Source organism: Syngnathus acus, chromosome 12 (assembly GCF_901709675.1).
Source record: "Syngnathus acus chromosome 12, fSynAcu1.2, whole genome shotgun sequence".
NCBI lineage: Eukaryota > Metazoa > Chordata > Actinopteri > Syngnathiformes > Syngnathidae > Syngnathus > Syngnathus acus.
Genome location: NC_051097.1, coordinates 1636923 through 1659779, shown reverse-complemented (window position 1 = coordinate 1659779; position 22857 = coordinate 1636923). Strand labels below are relative to the sequence as shown.

General features: G+C 42.6%; 1 protein-coding gene across 3 annotated transcripts in view; it reads right to left on the bottom strand.

The window, feature by feature from the left end:
• The window catches only part of pam (peptidylglycine alpha-amidating monooxygenase), a 69889-nt gene that overhangs the window by 24767 nt on the left and 22265 nt on the right, over window positions 1–22857 (bottom strand). For 2 of the 3 annotated variants that reach the window (XM_037265792.1, XM_037265793.1), the window contains exons 9-15: window positions 18779–18827; window positions 17415–17482; window positions 10549–10629; window positions 10025–10101; window positions 1603–1706; window positions 1059–1252; window positions 66–125 (exon numbers count right to left, since the gene is read on the bottom strand). In XM_037265792.1, the coding sequence (XP_037121687.1) occupies window positions 66–125; window positions 1059–1252; window positions 1603–1706; window positions 10025–10101; window positions 10549–10629; window positions 17415–17482; window positions 18779–18827 (633 nt within the window). The remainder of the gene's footprint in view (window positions 1–65; window positions 126–1058; window positions 1253–1602; window positions 1707–10024; window positions 10102–10548; window positions 10630–17414; window positions 17483–18778; window positions 18828–22857) is intronic. The other variant, XM_037265794.1, reaches the window with a different exon arrangement.

Genomic DNA, 22857 nt, shown 5'->3' with positions numbered 1-22857 from the left:
AAAAAAAAAAAACTGTTTTGCCTTGGTACTCTTGTATATTTGCTCCTTGTTGTTTATTTGCTTACCCTTATCGACTGGCTGCTCTTCACTAGTTGTACCTGGCATCGATGAGCTATCTTGATGACCTTTAAGGTGAGTTGGTGAGAATGATAAGGTTACTAAGCTTACGGTATTTATTATTTTCAAGAACTGTATGGACAATATGGGTAGTGCCTTAGGAAAGTATTCACAGTGTATGTTGATCTTACAGCATTCTTCATATAAGAACTCTTGATAACATGAAAAAGGTTGTTTAGATGTGTTTTTTTTCCTTACGAATTTATTGAAAAATAAAACATGAATACTGTACAAACACTAAGCATTCCTATCTTTTGCTCACTGCTGTTTGAATATTTTGATGATGCCACATTCGGTTTGGCACACTTACATATGGCCAGGTTTACACATTCCTCTTTGAGGCACCACTCAAGCTCTATAAAGTTGGATCTCTAGCTAGGCTGCCCACAGACATTTACAGAGTTGTCCCGAAGGGCACTCTGACAATGTGTTTTAGTCATTGTTTTGCTGAGAATATTCACCATTGTCCCAGTCTGAGTCAGATCTGAGTCTGATCTCAAACTCCATGGGATCTAACATACAGCCCCTGATTTGTGGATTGCTGCCCTTCTTAATGTTCTCCCCTTTCCACAAATAAACACTGGAGCTCTGACATTGTGACAATGTTCTGTGTTCAACAATCCAACAAAGGCGATTCCTCCCCCATTGGCTTATTTCACAATGGTGACCAGTATTACAAAGAGTTCTAATGGTTCATAATGACTTTCCTTAATGGATATGGAGACTACTGTGCTCACTGGAACAAAAAAAATCATCATCACTGAGATGTCATTATATGGTATTGGGTGTACAATTTAGATTTTTTAATCTATTTGGATGGAATTAGTCTTAATTTAAAATGTGAAAAAAGTGAAGCACTGTGAACACTTTCCAGTTACACTGGAATCACATTTTACCACATGCAGTATTGACATATAAAATTGCAAAGAGTAGGAATGTACCTGTTGAATGTTCCATATGCATTATGGAGTTCATAGTTTCGGGACTAACAGCAATGGGAATATTGGCTTCAGGTGGAATGTGCTGAAACAATTTGGTAGAACCTTGCTTCATGCAGTTCATATATGGGATGGCATGTTTGCTGTCCATGTAGTACATAATATAGAAATTGCACATTTCGTCATCAGAGGAACCCCTGTGGTAGAAATTAGAAAGAAAGAATAAAATCAAATGTAAATATAGTTAGGCATGTTAGTGTGTTATATGAAGAAAAATGTATTGCTGGATTACAAAAGGGAAATGATTGTTATGCAAAATCTGGTGAAAGCATCTCTTCGTGTCTTCTGATTAATTATTGTATGTACACATTACCCATTCACATTAAAAAAAAAATGCATGGATGTAAATAAATCAGCCGATGACAATGTGCATATATATTTGCAGGTCACAGTTAGTGAAATCTTTCACAGGTAAATTATTGTTTTATATCTTGTCTTCCCCATTGTATCGTACAATCACTGGAATGGAATGCAGAGCACAACTTACCCAATGTACGTTTCTTTGCTTCTGCCTTCACCAGTGAACATACATCTGGCTGCGAGCATATCTCCATACTGCACATCCACATCATGGTTTGTAGGATAGAAAGCCTAGAGAGGGTTTTACAGTAGATCATGTGAGTGGTAAGTTATTTTCTTTGTCATGAGAATGATGCACTCAGTGGTGCAGCCATGTGTCAAACTGATTAACTATGTATTTGAGTTGGGGCTTTAATCACCTGCCAACAGATTAAACTGACTTTCTGAACAATTTATCTGAATTAATATATTTTTGAATTCCTGCCAAAACCATTACAGCGGGACAGGGTGGTACATTGTTGTATGTTTGTGTGCGTGAGTGTGTGTGTGTGTGTGAGAATGTGTGTGTGCGCATGTGCCTTGCCTATCAAAAGTATTACCTACCCCTTAACCATTAGAACTCTAACCCTAACCCCAACACCAAGCAAAGAAGCTTATGGCAAACTTCAAACAGGACTTTTTTATGGTTTTCTATGTGAAATGGCTTTGTTCTTGCTATTCTTTCATAAAGGCAAGATGTGTTCAGTATGCGACTAATACGTTACACACAAACAGATTACCTAACCTTAGCTGTGGATCTCTGCAGTTCATTCATAGTTATTATGGGGCTCTTGGCTGCATCTCTGATCAGTGCTTTCCTTGTTTAGGCTAATAGTTTAGTGGGGCGGATGAATCTTGGTAGGTTTGCGGTGGTCTGATACAATCTCCATTTCAATATGACTGATCAAGCAGTGCTCCGGGAGATGTTTACCTCATTCAGTGCCATTGACGGTTATAGACGTCAAATATATTAACTGGGTTGGCAGTGAATGAGTTAAATCTTGTGTATCTTTTTATATCATGATGCGGCTTTAAACTTTAAACACAAATTTACCTCGGACCTGTCTGGTGTGTTTCTTGGTCTTCCTGATGCTGTTTACTCCCCAATATTCTTTTAACAGACCCCTCAGACAATCACAGAGCAGGCGCATTTGTATACTGAGACTTGATTACACAACGATTTACTATAATAATAATAATAATAATAAGTCTTTTAGCTTAACATTATCATTAGGGAACTACTAAATTCTTCACATAAAACAGATTGAAGCCTAAAATGTGGGGGGAAAAAGAAGTGAACTCTGAAGTCAGTTTGCTGCACTGAGAAAATTTCAGATTCCCTACTTTTCAGTTATTTGTAAAAAAACAAACAAACTGTTTTGTGCAAAACTGTTATATACTCTATCTACCGACCGACCGACCGACCTACCTACCTACCTACGCACGCGCGCACAAACGCGCACACACACGTACATCTATCCATCCACGCACGCACGCACGCACGCACGCACGCACGCACGCACGCACGCACGCACGCACGCACGCACGCACGCACGCACGCACGCACGCACGCACGCACGCACGCACGCACACACACACACACACACACACACACACACACACACACACACACACACACACACACACTGTATCGAAATTAAACAGTTGGGCAAATTTGCCATTAAACATGCCAAGTTCCCTCTCGTCATTGTCACGTTGCTCTTCTGCAATGATCCTGGCTTTCCAGAAAGCTCTAATTGTGCCTCATAAGCATGTCACTTTGTCTATGTCATTTTAGAGGGTTCTAATGCTGTTTTCTTTGCACAAACGATAGTTTTTATTTGTCAATGGCAGCGGAGGTACGTACAGTATTTTCTGCACTATAAGGCGCACTGGATTACCTTCATTGAATTTTTTATTTTAGAAATTATTTCATATATAGGGCGCACCGGATTAAAAGGTGCATAAAATAGAGCTACTGGATCAAACTGAGGTTGACTAGGGGTGCGGTATGCATCCACTAGATGGTGCTGTGCTAAATGGAATAAAGGGAATGTCAACCCAGTCAACGAGGTAAATTCCTACTCCCTTTCTGTAGGAAAGTTATACGGTTTGGCTTCTTAGTTGTTCCAGCAACCCTACTCGTTTTTTATGGTCATAAACTTTCTTTAATTTAAAAGAAAAAAGCAAGTGCGTGCGTTGATGCGTAATGCGTTGATTAGCTTTGATGACGGGCTTGCGTTATGTGCTGCGGTGGGGGGGGGGGGTTCACTGTGCTTGTCTCGCGATAGGCTTACCTGTATGTCAATCAAGCGATGGGATTAAAGTGATTTGGTTTGGCTTCTTGGTCCAGCAACCCCACTCATTTTTGCTGGTAATAAACTTTATTTAGTTTAAATGAAAGAAGCGAGTGCGTGCGCGGTGATGCATAATGCGCCCTCTCGAGAGGGGCTGGACTCTCTTCCACTCTGGAATTGCCCATGGTGAGAGGCGTCGAGCAGGTGTGGGTTTTGCCCCCCAGCTGGGCGCCTGCACATTGGGGTTCACCCCGGTGAACGAGAAGGTAGCCTCCCTCCACCTTCAGGTGGGGGGACGGGTCCTGACTGTTGTTTGTGCACCAAACGGCAGCTCAGAGTACCCACCCTTCTTGGAGTCCCTGGAGGAAGTACTGGAGAGCACTCCTTCTGGGGACTCCATCGTTCTACTGGGTGACTTCAATGCTCACATGGGCATTGACAGTGAGACCTGGAAGGGCCTGATTGGGAGGAACGGCCCCCCCGATCTGAACCCGAGTGGTGTTTTATTATTGGACTTCTGTGCTCGACACGGATTTTCTATAATGAACACCATGTTCAAGCATAAGGGTGTCCATGTGTGCACTTGGCACCAGGACACCCTAGGCCGCAGTTCGATGATCGACTTTTTAGTCGTGTCATCGGATTTGCGGCCGCATGTTTTGGACACTCGGGTGAAGAGAGGGGCGGAGCTGCCAACTGATCACCACCTGGTGGTGGGTTGGCTCCGATGGTGGGGGAAGATGCCGGTCCGACCTGGCAGGCCCAAACGCTCTGTGAGCTTCAACTCCCACCTACGGCAGAGCTTTTCCCACGTCCCGGGGGAGGCGGGGGACATTGAGTCCGAGTGGACCATGTTCCGCGCCTCCATTGTTGAGGCAGCCGACCGGAGCTGTGGCCGTATGGTCGCTGGTGCCTGTCGTGGCGGCAATCCCCGAGCCCGCTGGTGGACACCGGCGGTAAGGGATGCCGTCAAGCTGAAGGAGTCCTATTTTGGCCTGCGGGACTTCGGAGGCAGCTGACAGGTACCGGATGGCCAAGCGGAACGCGGCTTCGGCGGTTGCTGAGGCAAAAACCCGGGCGTGGGAGGAGTTTGGTGAGGCCTTGGAGAATGACTTCCGGATGGCTTCGAGGAAATTCTGGTCCACCATCCGGCGTCTCAGGAGGGAGAAGCAGTGCACCGTCAACACTGTTTACAGTGGAGATGGCGTGCTGCTGACCTCGACTCGGGACGTCGTGAGTCGGTGGGGAGAACACTTCGAAGACCTCCTCAATTCCACCTACACGCCTTCCATTGTGGAAGCAGGGCCTGGAGACTCTGATGCAGACTCTCCAATCTCTGGGGTCGAAGTCACTGAGGTAGTTAAAAAACTCGTCGGTGGCAAGGCCCCGGGGGTGGATGAGATCCGCCTGGAGTTCTTAAAGGCTCTGGATGTTGTGGGGCTGTCCTGGCTGGCACGCCTCTACAACATTGCGTGGACATCGAGGACGGTGCCTCTGGATTGGCAGACTGAGGTGGTGGTTCCCCTCTTTAAGAAGGGGGACCAGAGGGTGTGTTCCAATTACAGGGGAATCACACTCCTCAGCCTCCCTGGTAAGGTCTATTCAGGGGAGCTGGAGAGGAGGGTCCGTCGGAAGGTCGAACCTCGGATTCAGGAGGAGCAGTGTGGCTTTTGTCCTGGCCGTGGAACAGTGGACCAGCTCTACACCCTCGGCAGGATCCTCGAGGGGGCATGGGAGTTCGCCCAACCAGTCCACATGTGTTTTGTGGACTTGGAGAAGGCCTTCGACCATGTCCCTTGGGAGGCTCTGTGAAGGGTGCTTCGGGAGTATGGGGTGCCGAGCCGACTGATTAGGGCGGTTCAGTCCCTGTATCACCGATGCCAGAGTTTAGTCCGCATTTCCGGCAGTAAGTTGGATTTGTTCCCAGTGAGGGTTGGACTCCGCCAAGGCTGCCCTTTGTCACCGATTCTGTTCATAATTTTTATGGACAGAATTTCTAGGCGCAGCCAAGGCGTTGAGGGTGTCCGGTTTGGGGACCTCAGCATCGCGTCTCTGCTTTTTGCAGACATGGTGCTGTTGGCTTCTTCATGCCGTGATCTCCAGCTTTCACTGGAGTGGTTTGCAGCCGAGTGTGAAGCGGTCGGGATGAGGGTCAGCACCTTCAAATACGAGTCCATGGTCCTCGGTCGGAAAAGGGTGTATGTAATGCGGACTCTGTACCGGTCTGTCGTGGTGAAGAGAGAGCTGAGCCAAAAGGCAATGCTCTCGATTTACTGGTCGATCTATGCTCCTACCCTCACCTATGGTCACGAGCTATGGGTCGTGACCGAAAGAACGAGATCCAGGATACAAGCGGCCGAAATGAGTTTCCTCTGCAGGGTGTCCGGGCTCTCCCTTAGAGATAAGGTGAGAAGCTCGGTCATCCGGGAGAGACTCGGAGTAGAGCCGCTGTTCCTCCACGTTGAGAGGAGCCAGATGAGGTGGCTCTGGCATCTCATCAGGATGCCTCCTGGACGCCTCCCTGGGGAGGTGTTCCGGGCATGTCCCGCCGGTAGGAGACCCCGGGGACGACCCAGTACGGGCAGGAGAGACTATGTCTCCCAGCTGGCCTGGGAACGCCTTGGGACTTATATGTGAATTTTTTCACAAATTTTCAAAATTCAAAAAAAAAAAAAGACAAAAGTTAAACTGCGATAAACGAACCGCGATGTAGCAAGGGATTACTGTAATTTGAATTTCAAGTGACGTCAGTGGCGCGGCGGTTGTTTACATAAAGGACAAAGATTCGATCACGGGATGACGAAGATGACGAAGGGCCCCGCGGACTACCGGCATCATTAGCGGCTTTGTTTGTAAGTGACACGGAGGATGAAGAGTTTGAAGGTTTTAATGATTTGAAGTGACACAGAAGGTTTGAATAACTATTATGGGTTTTACGCACGCCCGGTCCTACTCTACGGAGCTCTCTTTCACCTTCGTGGATTGAAGTCGGGGGCCGGGGCTCGGCCGGGTGGCTGTCCAGGGACGGTGGATGGGGCTCGGACATAGCTTTTACGCACGCCCGGTCCTACTCTACGGAGCTCTCTTTCACCTCCATGGATGGAAGTCGGGGGCCGGCGCTCGGCCGGGTGGCTGTCCGGGGACGGTGGATGGAGCTCGGACATCGCTTTTACGCACGCCCGGTCCTATTCTATGGAGCTCTCTTCCACCTCCGTGGCTGGAAGTGCCACCTCCGGGGATGGAAGTCCACGCCGCCACACACCTGGAAGTCCACGCCGGTGCTTGGGGCCGTGTGGTGGTGAACTATTTATGTTATAGTTATTTGATATATTTTATTTCGTATCGCAACTTGTATATGTTTTTATCGTTACAGTTCAGTACTTGTTGGCTCGTTGAACTCTTGTTTTGTTAAATAAAGAGACGTTTACCAAACCCACGTCTTTCCTTGTACTTTGTTAACGCTATAATATAGTTATATACTAGATCTGTGGAATAACGACGAGGCTGACGTCAGGGCGCACGCGTGGCGTTGTTGACAAAGGACGAGGAATTTGATCGATGGATTTAATGATTTAGAGCAGGGGTGGCCAACCAGTCAGAGACTAAGAGCCACATTTTTTTACTGTGTACCGCAAAGAGCCACATCCCCCCCCCTCGAATGGGTTTGCCCCTCCTCCTTTGCGGGATTTCACCTCATGCGCATGCGCATTTGACGAAAATACCATATTGAACTCAAGCAAAGCGAACACGCAGCGTTTGACGAAAATACCATATTGAACTCAAGCGAAGCGAACACGCACAAAAACAAACAAACAAATAAACCCACAAATGTTGATATGAACGTAAAGGAGGCGCATGAAACCCGGCAAGGAGCCGCATGCGGCTCGCGAGCTGAACGTAAAGGAGCCGCATGAAACCCGGCAAAGAGACGCATGCGGCTCGCGAGCCGCGGGTTGGCCACCCCTGATTTAGAGTGACACAGATGGTTTGATAATATTATTGCTTATATGATAGTTATTTGATATATACTTTATATATCGTTATATGGGTCTGTGGAATATTTAGAATATTTAGACGTCAGCGGCGCGGCGCATACGCGGCATCGTTTCCATAAAGGACGATCGATGGATTTAATGAATTGGAGTGACACAGATGGTTTTATAAACGTGTTATTTATGTAATAGTTATTTGAATAACTCTGAATGTTACGTCAGGCCCGTTCTCAGCTCTTCGTTTGTGTTTATGTCACGTTAGCATACCTATCGTTTAGCCTGTTGTTGCTCGTTCATGTCTGTTCTTGGTGTTGGATTTTGTCGAATAAATTTCCCCCAAAATGCGACTTGTACTCCGGAGCAACTTATATATGTTTTTTTTCACGTTATTGTGCATTTTATGGCTCATGCGATCTATATTCCGGGGCGACTTTTAGTCCGAAAATTACGGTATGTATACTATATATAGTATATATATATACAGTATGTATATATAGACACACACACACACTCTGCTCAAAAAAATTAAAGGAACACTGAAAATACATCAGATTTCAATGGTGACAACAAAAATGTTGGATATCCATACTGATATGGACAGTTTAATGTCTCAGGAACAAAAAGAGGCCACATCTTTTGATGGAAGTAAAAGTAAAAGTTTTCAGCCTACAGAGGGCTCAGTATATAGACACCCCAAAAATCAAAGTGAAAAAATGATGTGGCAGGCTCGTCCATTTTGCCTAAATTCAATTTCTGCAACTCAAAATTATTTTCAATATCTTGTGTGGCCCCCACGTGCTTGTATGCATGCTTGACAACGTCGCGGCATGCTCCTAATGAGACGACGGATGGTGTCTTGTGGGATGTCCTCCCAGAACTGTCTAAGGCAGGGGTCACCAACTCCGGTCCTCAAGGGCGCCAATCCAGCCTGTTTTAGATGTATCCCCCCTGCAACACACCTGATTCAAATAATCAGGATCGCTATCAGCCTTAATAGAGCTTGCTGATGAGCTGATCATTTGAATCAGGTGTGTTGTTGCAGGGCTGCACCTAAAACAGGCTGGATTGGCGCCCTTGAGGACCGGAGTTCGTGACCCCTGGTCTAAGGGCATCAGTGAGCTCCTGTAAAGTCTGAGGAGCAACCTGGCGGCGTCTGATGGACTGAAACATTATGTCCCAGGGGTGTTCTATCGGGTTTAGATCAGGTGATCGTGAGGGCCATTCAATTGTGTCAATTCCTTCATCCTCCAGATACTGTCTGCATACTCCTGCCACATGAGGCCGGGCAGTGTCGTGGATCAGGAGGAACCCAGGACCTACTGCACCAGCGTAGGGTCTGACCATGGGTGCAAGGATTTCATCCCGATACCTAATCAGACTGCCATTCTGTAGCCTGTAGAGGTCTGTTCGTCCCTCCATGTAAATGCCTCCCCAGATCATCACTGACCCACCACCGAACCAGTCATGCTGAATGATGTTGCAGGCAGTATAGCGCTCTCCTTGGCTTCTCCAGACCCTTTCACGTCTATCACAGGTGCTCAGGGTAAACCCGCTCTCATCTGTGAAAAGCACAGGGGTTCAGGGGCGGACTTGCCAATTCTGGTGTTCTATGGCAAATGCCAATCGTGCTCCACGGTGCTGAGCAGTGAGCACAGGGTACACTACAGGACGTCGTGCCCTGAGGCCACCCTCGTGAAGTCTGTTTCTAACTGTTGGGACAGAGACATTCCCACCAGTAGCCTGCTGGAGGCCATTCTGTAGGGCTCGGGCAGTGCTCAACCTGTTTCTCCTTGCACAAAGCAGCAGATATCGGTCCTGCTGATGGGATGAGGACCGTCTACGGCCCTGTCCAGCTCTCCTAGAGTAACTGCCTGCCTCCTGGAATCTCCTCCATGCTCTGAAGATTGTACTGGGAGACATCAAATTTTCTTGCAACAGCACGCATGGATGTACCATCCTGGAGGAGTTGGACAATCTGCGCAAGTTCAGGAGGGTTAAGAAATCGCCTCATGCTCCCAGTCGTGATAATGACTCTAGCTAAAGCCAACACTTGTGGAAAACCAGTTAAAAAAGATCAAGAGGGAGGAACTTGAAATGGCCTCAACCTGCAAAACCAGTCCTGTTTTGGGGACCATCTCGTTGTTGCCCCTCTAGTGCACCTGTTGTTAATTCCATCAACACTAATGCAGCTGAAAATGATTAACAACCCCCTCTGCCGTGTAAAACCAAACAATGTACACCCAATCTTCAATCACTGCAGCTGTTTTGTTTTTTTTAATACCTGTGGTAGTTGAGGAGACTGTCTCCCAATCAGGCTCCATTTTCCATTTCGAATCCTGTAGCCACTGACCACTTTTCCTATTGGAGAAATGGGTAGTAAATAATGCTGTATGTTTGTAGTAAAGTCATGAATGATTAAGTAAAATACAATAATTTTCTAATTATGTAGTGTTTTCACAATGCAATGGGCTCGTGACCTCTGTAGGTCTTTATACAGTATTATACCACAAAATAATTTGAACCACTGGGTCACAATGCATCTTTTTATTATTGTTTCATCAGCCAAACAATTAAAATTACATCTGCATCAACACTAAATTCATAACAGAATGGTCCCTTTTTGCTGGCAATAGTCGATTTATGTTACACTTCCCAAAAAGCCTCTGACTACATTTTTGTATTCACAACAGTAATGAGAACTCAGAAGCACAGTGACAAATATTGCATCCTTCCCTATTGCCTCAAAGATAAAATGTTCGCGCATATACGTATATGTATATTTTTAAATATTTGGGCATTACTTACCCAGACGATGTGTGTGGGTCCTAAAGGCAAACGGGTAAATTGGATAAGATTTGTAGTCACAGGCGATGTCCGCATTTGTAACTAAAAAGATAAACACAAAGTAAGTAGCAACAGTCTCAACATTTCACAAGAACACAAGAATATCTATTGTAGCTTGAAAGGAAGTTTCCGATTTGCCGATAGACATATCATGGAAAATCCATTTCTTTTTGCTTTTATATTCATTTTATTGTGCACTTGGAGTCTCTATGATTGAAGAAAAGTGTAATCTATACCTCCAGGTGTTGCAGAGATACTTTTATGATCTTTTTGGGGGCTATTCTTTACTCCGTTCAGTTTTCTCCATTTTCTATTATGTATTTTTTAGGGGTGTAAATCGCGGGTTTTGTCACGATACGATATCATATCGATACAAAGAACCACGATACGATATTTGCCGATATCTTAAAGCCTGCTGTGATTCATTCACGATACATCACGATATAGTGCTCCACGATCGATATTTTTATTTTTTAAATAAAAAATATAGAACAATATCCTGATTTATAACAATTCATACGCAAAATCAACAAGGTACTGCAAACTCTTTATTTAGGAAATTACAAGAGTATTGTAGTATACAAAGTGCTTATTTTAACACTGAACTTGATCAAATTCCTATATTTTTTCTCATATAAGTAAAGAAAAATGAATATTCTTTCTTTTTTTGTAATACCATTAACTTTAAAGTGCATTACTGAACTATTTATTTACAATAATTTTAATTGTCCGTTGAGCCATCTTTTCTTTGGAATCCAAAGTGCTTCCAAACGAATGACTTGAAGCCCAAAGGGGAGCGAATTTCCTCGTCTTCTTGGACACTAGCCATAGCACCAGCCCAGGAGCCGCGTAGTTGTCGGCTCCCCTTTCCCGTGCCTGCTCTGCTCACAACACAACACGCCGCGTACTGCTCCCGGAAAGAGGAAGCAAGCAACAATGAACTGGATTTCAAAATAAAGTCGCGTCTAATGTCCGAGGTCAAACACGGCGATATAAATCGATGTTTACGTTTAGCATCGATGCCAATAAATCGTAGAGCATTATATCGATTAATCGATGTGTATCGATGAATCGTTACACCCCTAGTATTTTTATCTATTATGTCACATCCTTTGGGGTGGGACAATCAAACAAGGTAATGGGTGTGGCCAAACGGTTTTGCAAATCTGCCATCTTTATTACTCGGAGAGACTTTTGTAGTCCAAACAACTCAAGGATGCCGAAGTGGAGAGATCATAATCTTCCGTTGTTGGATGCACCAATCCACACAACTCATTGCACCATCCCCCAGCATCAGAATCTCAAACAAGTGCCTGATCATTTTTCAAGCAGTGTTCCCACATCTGTAGGCAAAGTCCTGCTTGTTCAAGGATGAGTGTCTTTTGTCTTTTTTTGTCAGTATAGAGAAGGATTGACCGAAAGACTTTGTTTCATTGATGGTTCAGTTCCTTCAATCTATGGAAACGACGTACACAGTAAAGCAGTAAGCTTGAGATGACAAAAATAATAAATTGTATTTCACTTGTATAATAATATTGCGTGTCTATGCACTCGTTTTCATAGCATTATAGTCAGTCTTTCTGATGATTTTAGAGCTGTGCGCTCTGTTTTCACTTCTTGTGGGTGTATTTTGAGTAGTTGTATCAGATGAATTGCACCAAAGGTGCTGTATTATTCTTGGGGAACACAATAATGTGTTCAATGCATTTGTTAGCTTCTCGCTAACATTACCATTAGCTTACTGGTTAACTTGTCTGCAATGCTTGTTTACGAGACGTGTTCATAAATATTGCGAGGGGATTTATTTTGTTACGTGTTATGTATGTACCAAGTCTTCTGCCATTGACATCTTTTAATCGATCAAAAAGTTTGAGGCGCAAGTAAACGTTATCTCAGCTAAAAAAAAACTACAAATAGGTCAACCGGAAAGTGAAGCGCACATCTTGTGGTCTGGAGGGTGTGGAGTATCTCATTTGCATTTAAAGACACTGGACCAAAACGGCTTGCTCTGAGCCGCACCTCAGAACAAGTATAAAAGAGGGACCTGTAATGCTATCAAAATGAGGAACTCAAATTAAAGCATCGCTGTTCCACTTTATATAGACCACAACTGAAGGAGTAAAACGGAAGAATTTAGAAACGTGATATGTAAGCTTTAAGGTCCCATTCCATCAAAGTGAATCCCACTATTTGACAGGTCAAAATGAGTCTGTGACATGATTTAAGTTTGAAAATTATGTGGTTTGTTGATTTTTTGCAAAAAGAGTGCATCTGATTTTTAAGTCATTGTAATGTGAATTGTCATTATTCAAGTGCCTACCTACTTCATGACTGCTACAGGCCCACTCAACCTGCATCTGCATCACTTGCCAACCATAGAGGTGTTGAAGAATAAACTGCTTTAAATTTATTTTGAGAGAATCCCTCAACCATTTCGGAATGATAACTGTGTCAGTAGAGCAAGGCTTCCTATTAGGGTTGTCACAAGAACCGATACTTCTCATACCAATTCGATACCTGCTTTTTTGTGGTACCTGAATATTTAACTTTCCACTTGGCGAGCTGTCTCGATTCTTACTGGAACTGAAGGGGGCAGTATACACGTGAGAGCAGCACGGAGCAGCAGTCAGCAGCGCTGAAGAAGAAGAAACCTTTTGGTCTTTCATAACAATGGCTTCAGCAAGTGTGAGTGGAAGTCCAACACGCCGCTCTAAGAGTCATGTGTGGAAATATTTTGCATTCGAGGCGGATGCAACTGGAGCAATAATAGATTCGAACAAGCCAATGCGCAAAAAATGATTGAGAGGTTTGAGGCTTGAGAGTCTCCATGCCGCTGCTGCTCTTTTTTAATGTATTGTTGAATATTTTTATTTATATTTTTAAAAGTATTGATTCTGTTGTTTTGTATTTTTTTACCATGGTACCGAATTAGTATAGAGAATTGTGGAAAATCACAGGTATTGGTGAAATTCTGGTATTGTGACAACCCCACTTCCTATAGCTTTCAAACATGCTAAAAATGTATTTGAGGGTTTTAGGCAACAGCCACACATACACAGATATTTGTCAGTCCACGAGCATCACCATGGAGATGCGTTTAAAAAAATGGGAAGCCTTTTACCATATCAGATTAAAGCGAAAACCAAAATAGCATAAAAGATAATGTAAGTTTGGGGGTACATGGGAACTTAATTAGAATAAAATACATTTACAACACTAAATTACCTCTGAATATTGTGTTAAGGTGTATTACCGCAACTTTTGGACTATAAACCGCACTCGAATATAAGCCGCAGCAGCTAAAATTAGGGGAAAATCCCGTTTTGTTCATACTATATGTCACACTGAACTATAAGCCGCAGGTGTGTTAATGTTTAATTTCCATATACAAGAAAATAGGCGCATATCATGCAATATCATAAAAATCATCATAGATCAAATCAAAATCCATAGAAAAGCCGCACTGGATGCAGGCAGTGTTCCCTCTAAGCTGCGCAGTTGCGCATTGGTCGCGCAGTCTTTGCGCACAAGAAACTCCAGGCTGCGCACAAAATAAAATTCAGCATAAACTGATTGATTAATATCTAATGATAGAAGTAATCTAATCTAATTAAGTGGACGAATGATTTTATTTCTGTGCATTTTTGTAGTGTAAATAAGTAATTGACAGGTGTCCAGCCAATGATATGACATGGTTCACTTACGCTACATATATGTATGACACATTTGTGTCCTGCCCATCCGTGCCGTGCAGGTTAGCTAGCTAACGACAGTGCGGCGATGTCAAGCGATGCAAATGCTAAATTAACTAATCATGGCAAAACGAATGAGCAGCATCACATTCACTCGCTAAGCCAAAATAAAGAAGAGATGCGGCAGTTCTTTTAAGATTGGATGGCTGTCGGAGTGTGTGCAACTACAAGAGGAAACGGTGAAACTTCTCTTTTTCAAATGAGAAAGGTCTCCTCTGCAAAACATGCAGTGAAGCCAAAGTGGCGGGCGAGTTCACGGAGGGAAAAATATGGAAGGAATGGAAGTTGGACTACCTCAAGTGTCACATTCAGCAGAAATGTTATTTGAAAGCTGTTGGAATTGTACAAAGACTCAAGATGTGACAGGGGATCGGTACATTATTGCGAGAGAGCGCAAAAGGTCGACAGAAAAGGAACGAGCTGTCACACAAAACAAAATCCGACCCAGAGCAAGTTAAAGTTCCCATTGACTTTATTTATTTATTTATTTATTTAATCTGGTGTTGCACACAGTGGTCCACAGTGTGCACTTGTGCACATGGAGCTTGTGTGTTTGCATAGACACTTGAAGAATTAGAGGGAACACTGGATGCAGGGTTCAAAGCTTGTGCAAAAAGTAGCGACTTATAGTCCGGAAAATACTATCCTTATGTTCTATTTACAAAGATTCAGTGGCCACCATAAATGAGTACAACCCAATTTAGTTTTAAGAACTACTATTTTCTATGGCATACTATGTGATAAAATACTCCCACAAATGTGAGCCATTAATTGCAATTAAGATCCGTGAATGTGCACACATAAAATCATTACAATGTTGCAGATTTCAATAAGTTACAGTCTTATAAGAATTTGCATAGAATTAATTGTTCATTGAAAAATAAGGGGGAAAGCTTACATTTTAAGAGGGAGCATACTCATGTACTATGTTGAACACATTTATAGACTCAATCATTATGAAATATAACGACTGAAACCAACACAAATGACGAGGCAGAAAACAATTTAAACTTCTCGTGCTAGCCGCTGGCTAGCTGGTCAGCGACTAGCAAGCTGCCATATTGCCAATTGTAGTGTTGTGTTTATTTTCTAATTTTAATTATTAATTAATTAATTAAAATCTATTCTCTTCCTCTATTTCGATGTCGTTTTTGTCGTGTCCGATGTTATATTGTGACAAATTTGACAGATTTAGCCATATAGGGATATGACGGGAATTTGTCAGTCTGTAAAACCAAATATTATGCAGAGGTAATTTTGACTTAGACTCAACTACCCTCTAATGGAAAATATAATAATCGTAATTTGAGATGTCGTTTTTGGTGTGTCCAATATTATATTGTCTATCTGTTTATTTACAGTGCCTTGCCGAATAATATTGCACGCCCCACTTTTCAGTTTTTTATTTGTTAAAAAAGTTTAAATTATCCAATAAATTTTGTTCCACTTCATGATTGTGTCCCACTTGTTGTTGATTCTTAAAATTAAATGTTTATATCTTTATGTTTGAAGCCTGAAATGTCGCGAAATGTTGAAAGGTTCAAGGGGGCCGAATACTTTCGCAAGGCACTGTATGTATTCAACTGCTGGCAAATGAATTTCCCCCCGGGGATCAGTAAAGTATTTACCGTTTTTTTCCATGTATAATGCGCCCCCATGTATAATACGCACCATAAAAATGGCATGTTGATGCTGGAAAAAAGCCTGTACCCATGTATAATACGCACCCAAATTTTGACTCCTACTTAATTCCGTAAACGCAAAATTATTTCAGAAAAAAGATCATCTTTGGGAACAACCGGATGTTATTCTGCCGGTCAGTATCACTGCGCATGCGCTAGCAAACTCAATAGCGAAGAAATTTTTCGGATTTGTGTAGGGTACATTGTGACAGCAAACGAGCAGGTGATCGAGCAAGCGTCTGATACGAGAGCATTGTGTTCGTATGGAGCGTGTTTGAAGTGAACAGCAGAGAAGAAAGCGCATCTGTAATGGCGGCCTCCGTATGATATCCGGATGAAAAAATAAAAAAAATAAAAAAAATTGTACCCATGTATAATGCGCACCCCAGATTTTAGGACAATAAATTAGTTAAATTTTGCGCATTATACATGGGAAAAAACGGTATACTCAACTACCCTCTCATGGAAATATAATATAGTTTGATTTCTTTACATTCTTAGTAATGGTCAGGTCTTACATATACAATGTGGCTCACGTAATACTGAAGGTGGATAGTTCCTATTTGATTAAATTGTAGGAGAACAATGTAATACAAGACCATCTCCCTGAGAAAAGCGAAAACAATGCTAGTCAGATAGAACATAGTCCATGTTAAGTAAAGATAGTCAGGCATGGATTACACAAGGGTAAAAGAGAAGCTTAGAAAAGTATTTTTCAAAAACCACTGTGGAAGCTGCTTTTGCTGTATGTTTATTGTTTCTTTTTGCAAAGATAGGTCATCTTTGAAGTTCTTTAAAGTGTGAAGTAAACTTGATCAACCATATTTTAACAGATGAAACTCGATCGATCAGTCGGTCTGTCTGTCTGTCTAATAATCACTGGTTAAATTCTGTTTGATGTTTCATTTCTCATTGGTGCAAGGTTATAGCAGTTCATGCATCGAGGCTAGTTACAACAGCTGTAGCCTGGGTTTTGTGTGGAAACTTAAGTACTTAATATCCAAATTGGGACTAGGCTCCTAACTACAAAGGGTATTATATTTTGGAATGCAAAGTGACAATTGTTATGATGCCCCAAGGACTGTCAACAAGAGTCTTTAGGTGATGCATGAACTGATCAAGCCTGCTGGGATGGCAAAATTCTAAGACAACCAGTCCAGTCAATTCAATGCCCTGAAATGAAATTACTGGATGGATGAGAATATTCTCTGGAATCTTTTCTATGCCAACTTTCTACAGTACATTGTGTATCACAGAAGCACGTAGTATGTACATACCGGACCATTGGACTGGCAAAACACATTGCTTTGTATTGCAAAATATGATGCAGAGAATTGGAATTTATTAACTTTCCCAAGCACTACCACATGTAGTGGACATCAAAATAGTTTACCTCTTTTTCCTGGCTGGATAACAGTGTCCATGGACATGAGCAGGTATATACCAGCAATAAACGGCTGCCTGCAAACAAAATAACAATTGAATCAGAGGTTACAAGAAGTAATCTGATAAAATATTTATACATTTTCCCCCACAAGCCATTTCTCTCTCATTGTCTCTGAGTGTGAGTGATGAATGAGTCACATAATAAATAACGCTGTGTGTCTGTCTACTCTCAGATTTGGGTTTTGTTGGACAAGACAACATTTAGACAAGTTGAAGACACAGGTGACCAAATGGTCCCTTCGTCTGTCACTGAAGAACGCCCGTTATGCGGACGAGAGACGAGAAAGTTCCAAAAAGGACGGACAGAAGTGTCATCAATCATCCCTATCCGCGTCAAGTGCTGACCAACCTCTCATGCTGTCACTGACGGACGCCCATTTCACTGAAAACTGATGGAAATGGAAACGCTACGCTCAGACCAAATGTGAATGTTAACCTGGAAAAATGGGTGCCCTTAAGTGAATGTGAATAGTAAATTAGCCAACTAATGAGCTTTAAATGGTTATTTATTGTTATGAATTATGAAACCTCTGTGGCTAGCCTCTCTCTCAGGCCTCTCACATGACAAAAGATGAAAGCCGTTTGAGAGAATGTCTCCTCAGCTTAAGATCAGTTTAACACGACCATAGACACACCTTAAGAGGGTCGAATCTACCTTTTCATATCTATAGCTATTGCTTACTCTTGCTAATGCGTTGTGTACTATCTTTTAAACATGCGTTATTGATTTTGTTGCAGCACAGTTGATTTTGTCAAGCTCTTCTCTTTGGCATCCAATCATAACTGTGATAACAAGGGTCGCAGGCCAACCTCATGACTCATTAAACTGACTAGCTGCACACCAATCATCACCCCTTCCAAGCACCAACGAGGTCAGTCTGGTTAAAACTTTGAAAAAAAAGCTAACTGTAGTATGCTGGATGTTTTTAGGCCACTCTCCCCTTTATTACATCAAGGTTCCACTTTACCGTACTTAAAGGGATAGTGCATGTATTTAGCAATTTTCACCAATATATAGGTAATATTTTGTTGACAATTTCATTATTTTTCATGTACATTTAAAAACGAATTTCACCACTTACTATCAAATGAAAATAACATCAGGCATTAAGCAAATGGCATAACACATTTTCAAATGTATTAAGTGAACAAGAAAAATAATATTGTCAAATGAAATTAATGATAGAAAAAATCAAACTTTCTTGCTGGAAATGGCAACGTGAACTCTTTTAGCAAACCATTATTATTGAACGTAGCATAGCTTACAATGTAGTTTGTAAAAAAATAAAAATAAACAAATCCAATACGCACGGGGTGGATGTTATTCTTAGAGTGACACCTGAGCAATCTTTGTGATGATCTGTAGAAGGAAGAAAAACAATTACTGAAAAAGATTAATTGAAAAAGCAAATAATACAGCAGAGATACAATACAAATTGAGTTATAAATATAATAAATGGTGTTTTTTTAGTTTTTTTTTTACTTTGTACTAATACGAATAACCAAGACTAGAATGTTACAATACTTAAGTGTTAACAATACCTTATTTTTCGGACTAAAAGTCGCTCCGGAATATAGGTCGCATTAGCCATAAAATGCACAATAACGTGAAAAAAAACCTATATAAGTCGCTCCAGAGTATAAGTCGCATTTTGGGGGAAATTTATTCGACAAAATCCAACACCAATAACAGTCATGAACGAGCAACAAAAGGCTAAACGATAGGTATGCTAACGAGACAAACACAAACGAAGAGCTGAGAACGGTCCTGACGTAACATTCAGAGTTATTCAAATAACTATTGCATAAATAACACGTTTATAAAACCATCTGTGTCACTCCAATTCATTAAATCCATCGATCGTCCTTTATGTCAACATAAATGCGCACCGCTGACGGCGGTTGCACTTCAAAATATTCCACAGGCCCATATAACGATATATAAATTATATATCAAATAACTATTATATAAGCAATAATATTATCAAACCATCTGTGTCACTCCAAATCATTAAATCCATCGATCGTCCTTTATGTCAACAATACCAGCCGGGTGCGCGCCGCTGCACTAGCATTTCAAAATATTCCACAGGCCCATATAACGATATATAAATTATATATCAAATAACTATTATATAAGCAATAATATTATCAAACCATCTGTGTCACTCCAAATCATTAAATCCATCGATCAAATTCCTCGTCCTTTGTCAACAACGGCGCGCGTGCGCCCTGACGTCAGCATCGTCGTTATTACACAGATCTAGTATATGACTATATTGTAGCGTTAACAAAGTATAAGGAAAGACGTGGGTTTGGTAAACGGCTCTTTATTTAACAAAACAAACTTCCAGGCATGTGGCGGCGTGGACTTCCAGCCACGGAGGTGGAAGAGAGCTCCATAGAATAGGACCGGGCGTGCGTAAAAGCCATGTCCGAGCCCCATCCACTGTCCCCGGACAGCCACCCGGCCGAGCACCGGCCCCCGACTTCCATCCACGGAGGTGAAAGAGAGCTCCGTAGAGTAGGACCGGGCGTGCGTAAAAGCCAGGTCGGAGCCCCATCCACCGTCCCCGGACAGCCACCGGGCCGAGCGCCGGCCCCCGACTTCCATCCACGGAGGTGAAAGAGAGCTCCGTAGAGTAGGACCGGGCGTGCGTAAAGCCATGTCCGGGCCCCATCGACCGTCCCCGGACAGCCACCCGGCCGAGCGCCGGCCTCCGACTTCCATCCACGGAGGTGAAAGAGAGCTCCGTAGAGTAGGACCGGGCGTGCGTAAAAGCCATAATAGTTTCTCAAACCTTCTGTGTCACTCCAAATCATTAAATCCTTCAAACTCTTCGTCCTCCGTGTCACTTACAAACAAAGCCGCTAATGATGCCGGTAGTACGTGGGGCCCTTCGTCATCTTCGTCATCCCGTGATCAATCTTTGTCCTTTTTGTAAACCGCCGCGCCACGCCGCTGACGCCACTTGAAATTCAAATTACAGTAATCCCTTGCTACATCGCGGATCGTTTATCACGGTTTCACTTTTTTCTTTTTATTTGAAAATTTTTGAAAAAATTCACATATAAGTCGCTCCTCAGTATAAGTCGCCCCCCCACCCAAACTATGAAAAAAAACGTGACTTATAGTCCGAAAATTACGGTATGTATGTATTAGGGATGCACCGAAATAAAAATTCTTGGCCGAAACCGAAAACCAAAAATGAGGAAACCAAGGCCGAAAACCGAAAACCGAAACACCGAAAGAAATGATTATGCCAGTTATTAGAACCACAGCATTTATGGCTACATGTGTACTAACCTCACTAAAATCAAGGCATTGCAATAAACCAGTTACAAAAGTATGAAAATATTTATTTAGCACTGACATTACAACAATGCACAATATAAATTCAAATTCAAAAATAAAATGAAATAAAAATAAAATGTTTAACTTGACCCCACTCATGTGTACATTAAATAATAATTTACAGGCTTATAACTGACTGGCCTGCTGAAAGACTGTAAAATTAAATATGTTCTCTTGGCAGAATCACTGGAGAACTTTCTTGCCTTTTCAAAAACGCTTGCCACAGACGGAGTGGGCGTGCTCGGTGTCAGTTTCCTTTTCTGTGTCGCCTTCTTCTCATATTCAGAATGGCGATCGGGATGTTTGGATTTCAGGTAATGAATTAAACCCGACGTGGAGAAACTTTTTGCAGATGCACCCCTCTTGAAATTTCAGCATTGCATGTTTTGCAAATCGCTATCCGTGGGTCTTTCTCTGAGATAGTGAAATCAGTCCACACCGCAGACATGCTGGCTCTTATCCCGTTTTCTCGCGTGCTGGCTGCGCTGTTTGCTCACGTCATCAAAAGTTTCGGCCGTGTTGTTTCTGTGATTTAGGTCTTTCGGCCAAAAACCGAAAATGCACTTTTGGGTCATTTTCGGCCGAAAATTTTCGGTGGCCGAATTTTCGGTGCATCCCTAGTATGTATGTATGTATATGTATGTATATTTTCTGGAATGCAATTAAAAAAACAAAAATGTCATACATTCTGGATTCATTATATTGCAGGCCTTTTATTATTTTAATATTGGTGATTATGGCTTACAGCTTAAGAAAACTCAAAAATCCTATGTCAGAAAAATGGAATATTTCCTCAGACCAAGTAAACATAAAAGATTTAAAACAGAAAAACAAAATAAAACATTTGAAAATGTCCATTAATGCACTCAGTACTTGGTTGGGAATCCTTTTGCACGGATGACTGCAACCAATGCGGCATGGCATGGAGGCAATCAGCCTGTGGCATTGCTGAGGTGTTATGGATGCCCAGGATGCTTCAATAGCGGCCTTTAGCTGATTTACATTGTTGGGTCTGGTGTCTTTCAGATTATTCTTCACAATACGCCACAAATTCTCTAATGGGGTTCAGGTCAGGGGAATTGGCAGGCCAATCGAGGACAGTAATGCCAAGTCAAGTCAAGTTTATTTGTATAGCCCTAAATCACAAGCAGTCTAAAAGGGCTTCACATAGACAAAAATTGACAATTATTCTCAAAGCATCCCCTGATCTTAAGCTCCCAAAAGGGCAAGGAAAAACTCAAAAACCCTTCCAGGGGAAAATGAGAAACCTTGAGAAGGGACCACAGATGGAAGGATCCCCCTTTCAGGATCACCAGGTTGAAATGGATGCAGAGAGGGCACAAATAATACATAATATGAAAATCAATAAAAAAAAAAAATGCCATGGTCAGTACACCATTTACTGGTGGTTTTGGCACTGTGGGCAGGTGCCAGATCATGCTGGAAAATGAAATCATCTCCATAGAGCTTTTCAGCAGTCGGAAACATGTAGTGCTCTAAAATCTGCATTTACTCTGGACTTGATGAAACACAGTGGATCAACACCAGCAGCTGAAATGGCTCCCCAAACCATCGCTGACTGTGGGAACTTCACACTGGATTTCAAGCAACTTGGATTTTGCTCCTCTCCAGCCTTTCTCCAGACTCTAGCAAGGCGCTAGAACTCAAGGAGAGTTCCAAATGAAATACAAAACTTGCTTTCGTCTGAAAAGAGGACTTTGGACCACTTTGCAACTGTCCAGTGCTTCTTTTCCATAGCCCAAGTCAGACGCTTCTTCCATTGCCTTGAATACGGCTATTGCAGGCCATTTCCCGGACACGTCTGTGAACAGTGGCTTTTGATACCTGGACTCCAGCTTCAGTCCACTGTCTTTGAAGCTCCCCCAAATTCTGGAAGCGACTCTTCTTCACAAGGCTGCGGTCATCTCTCTTGGTTGTGCAGCGTTTCCTGCCACATTTCCCCCTTCCAATAGACTTTTTATAGATGTGCTTTGAAACTGCACTCTGTGAACAGCTTGCTCTTTGAGAAATGTCT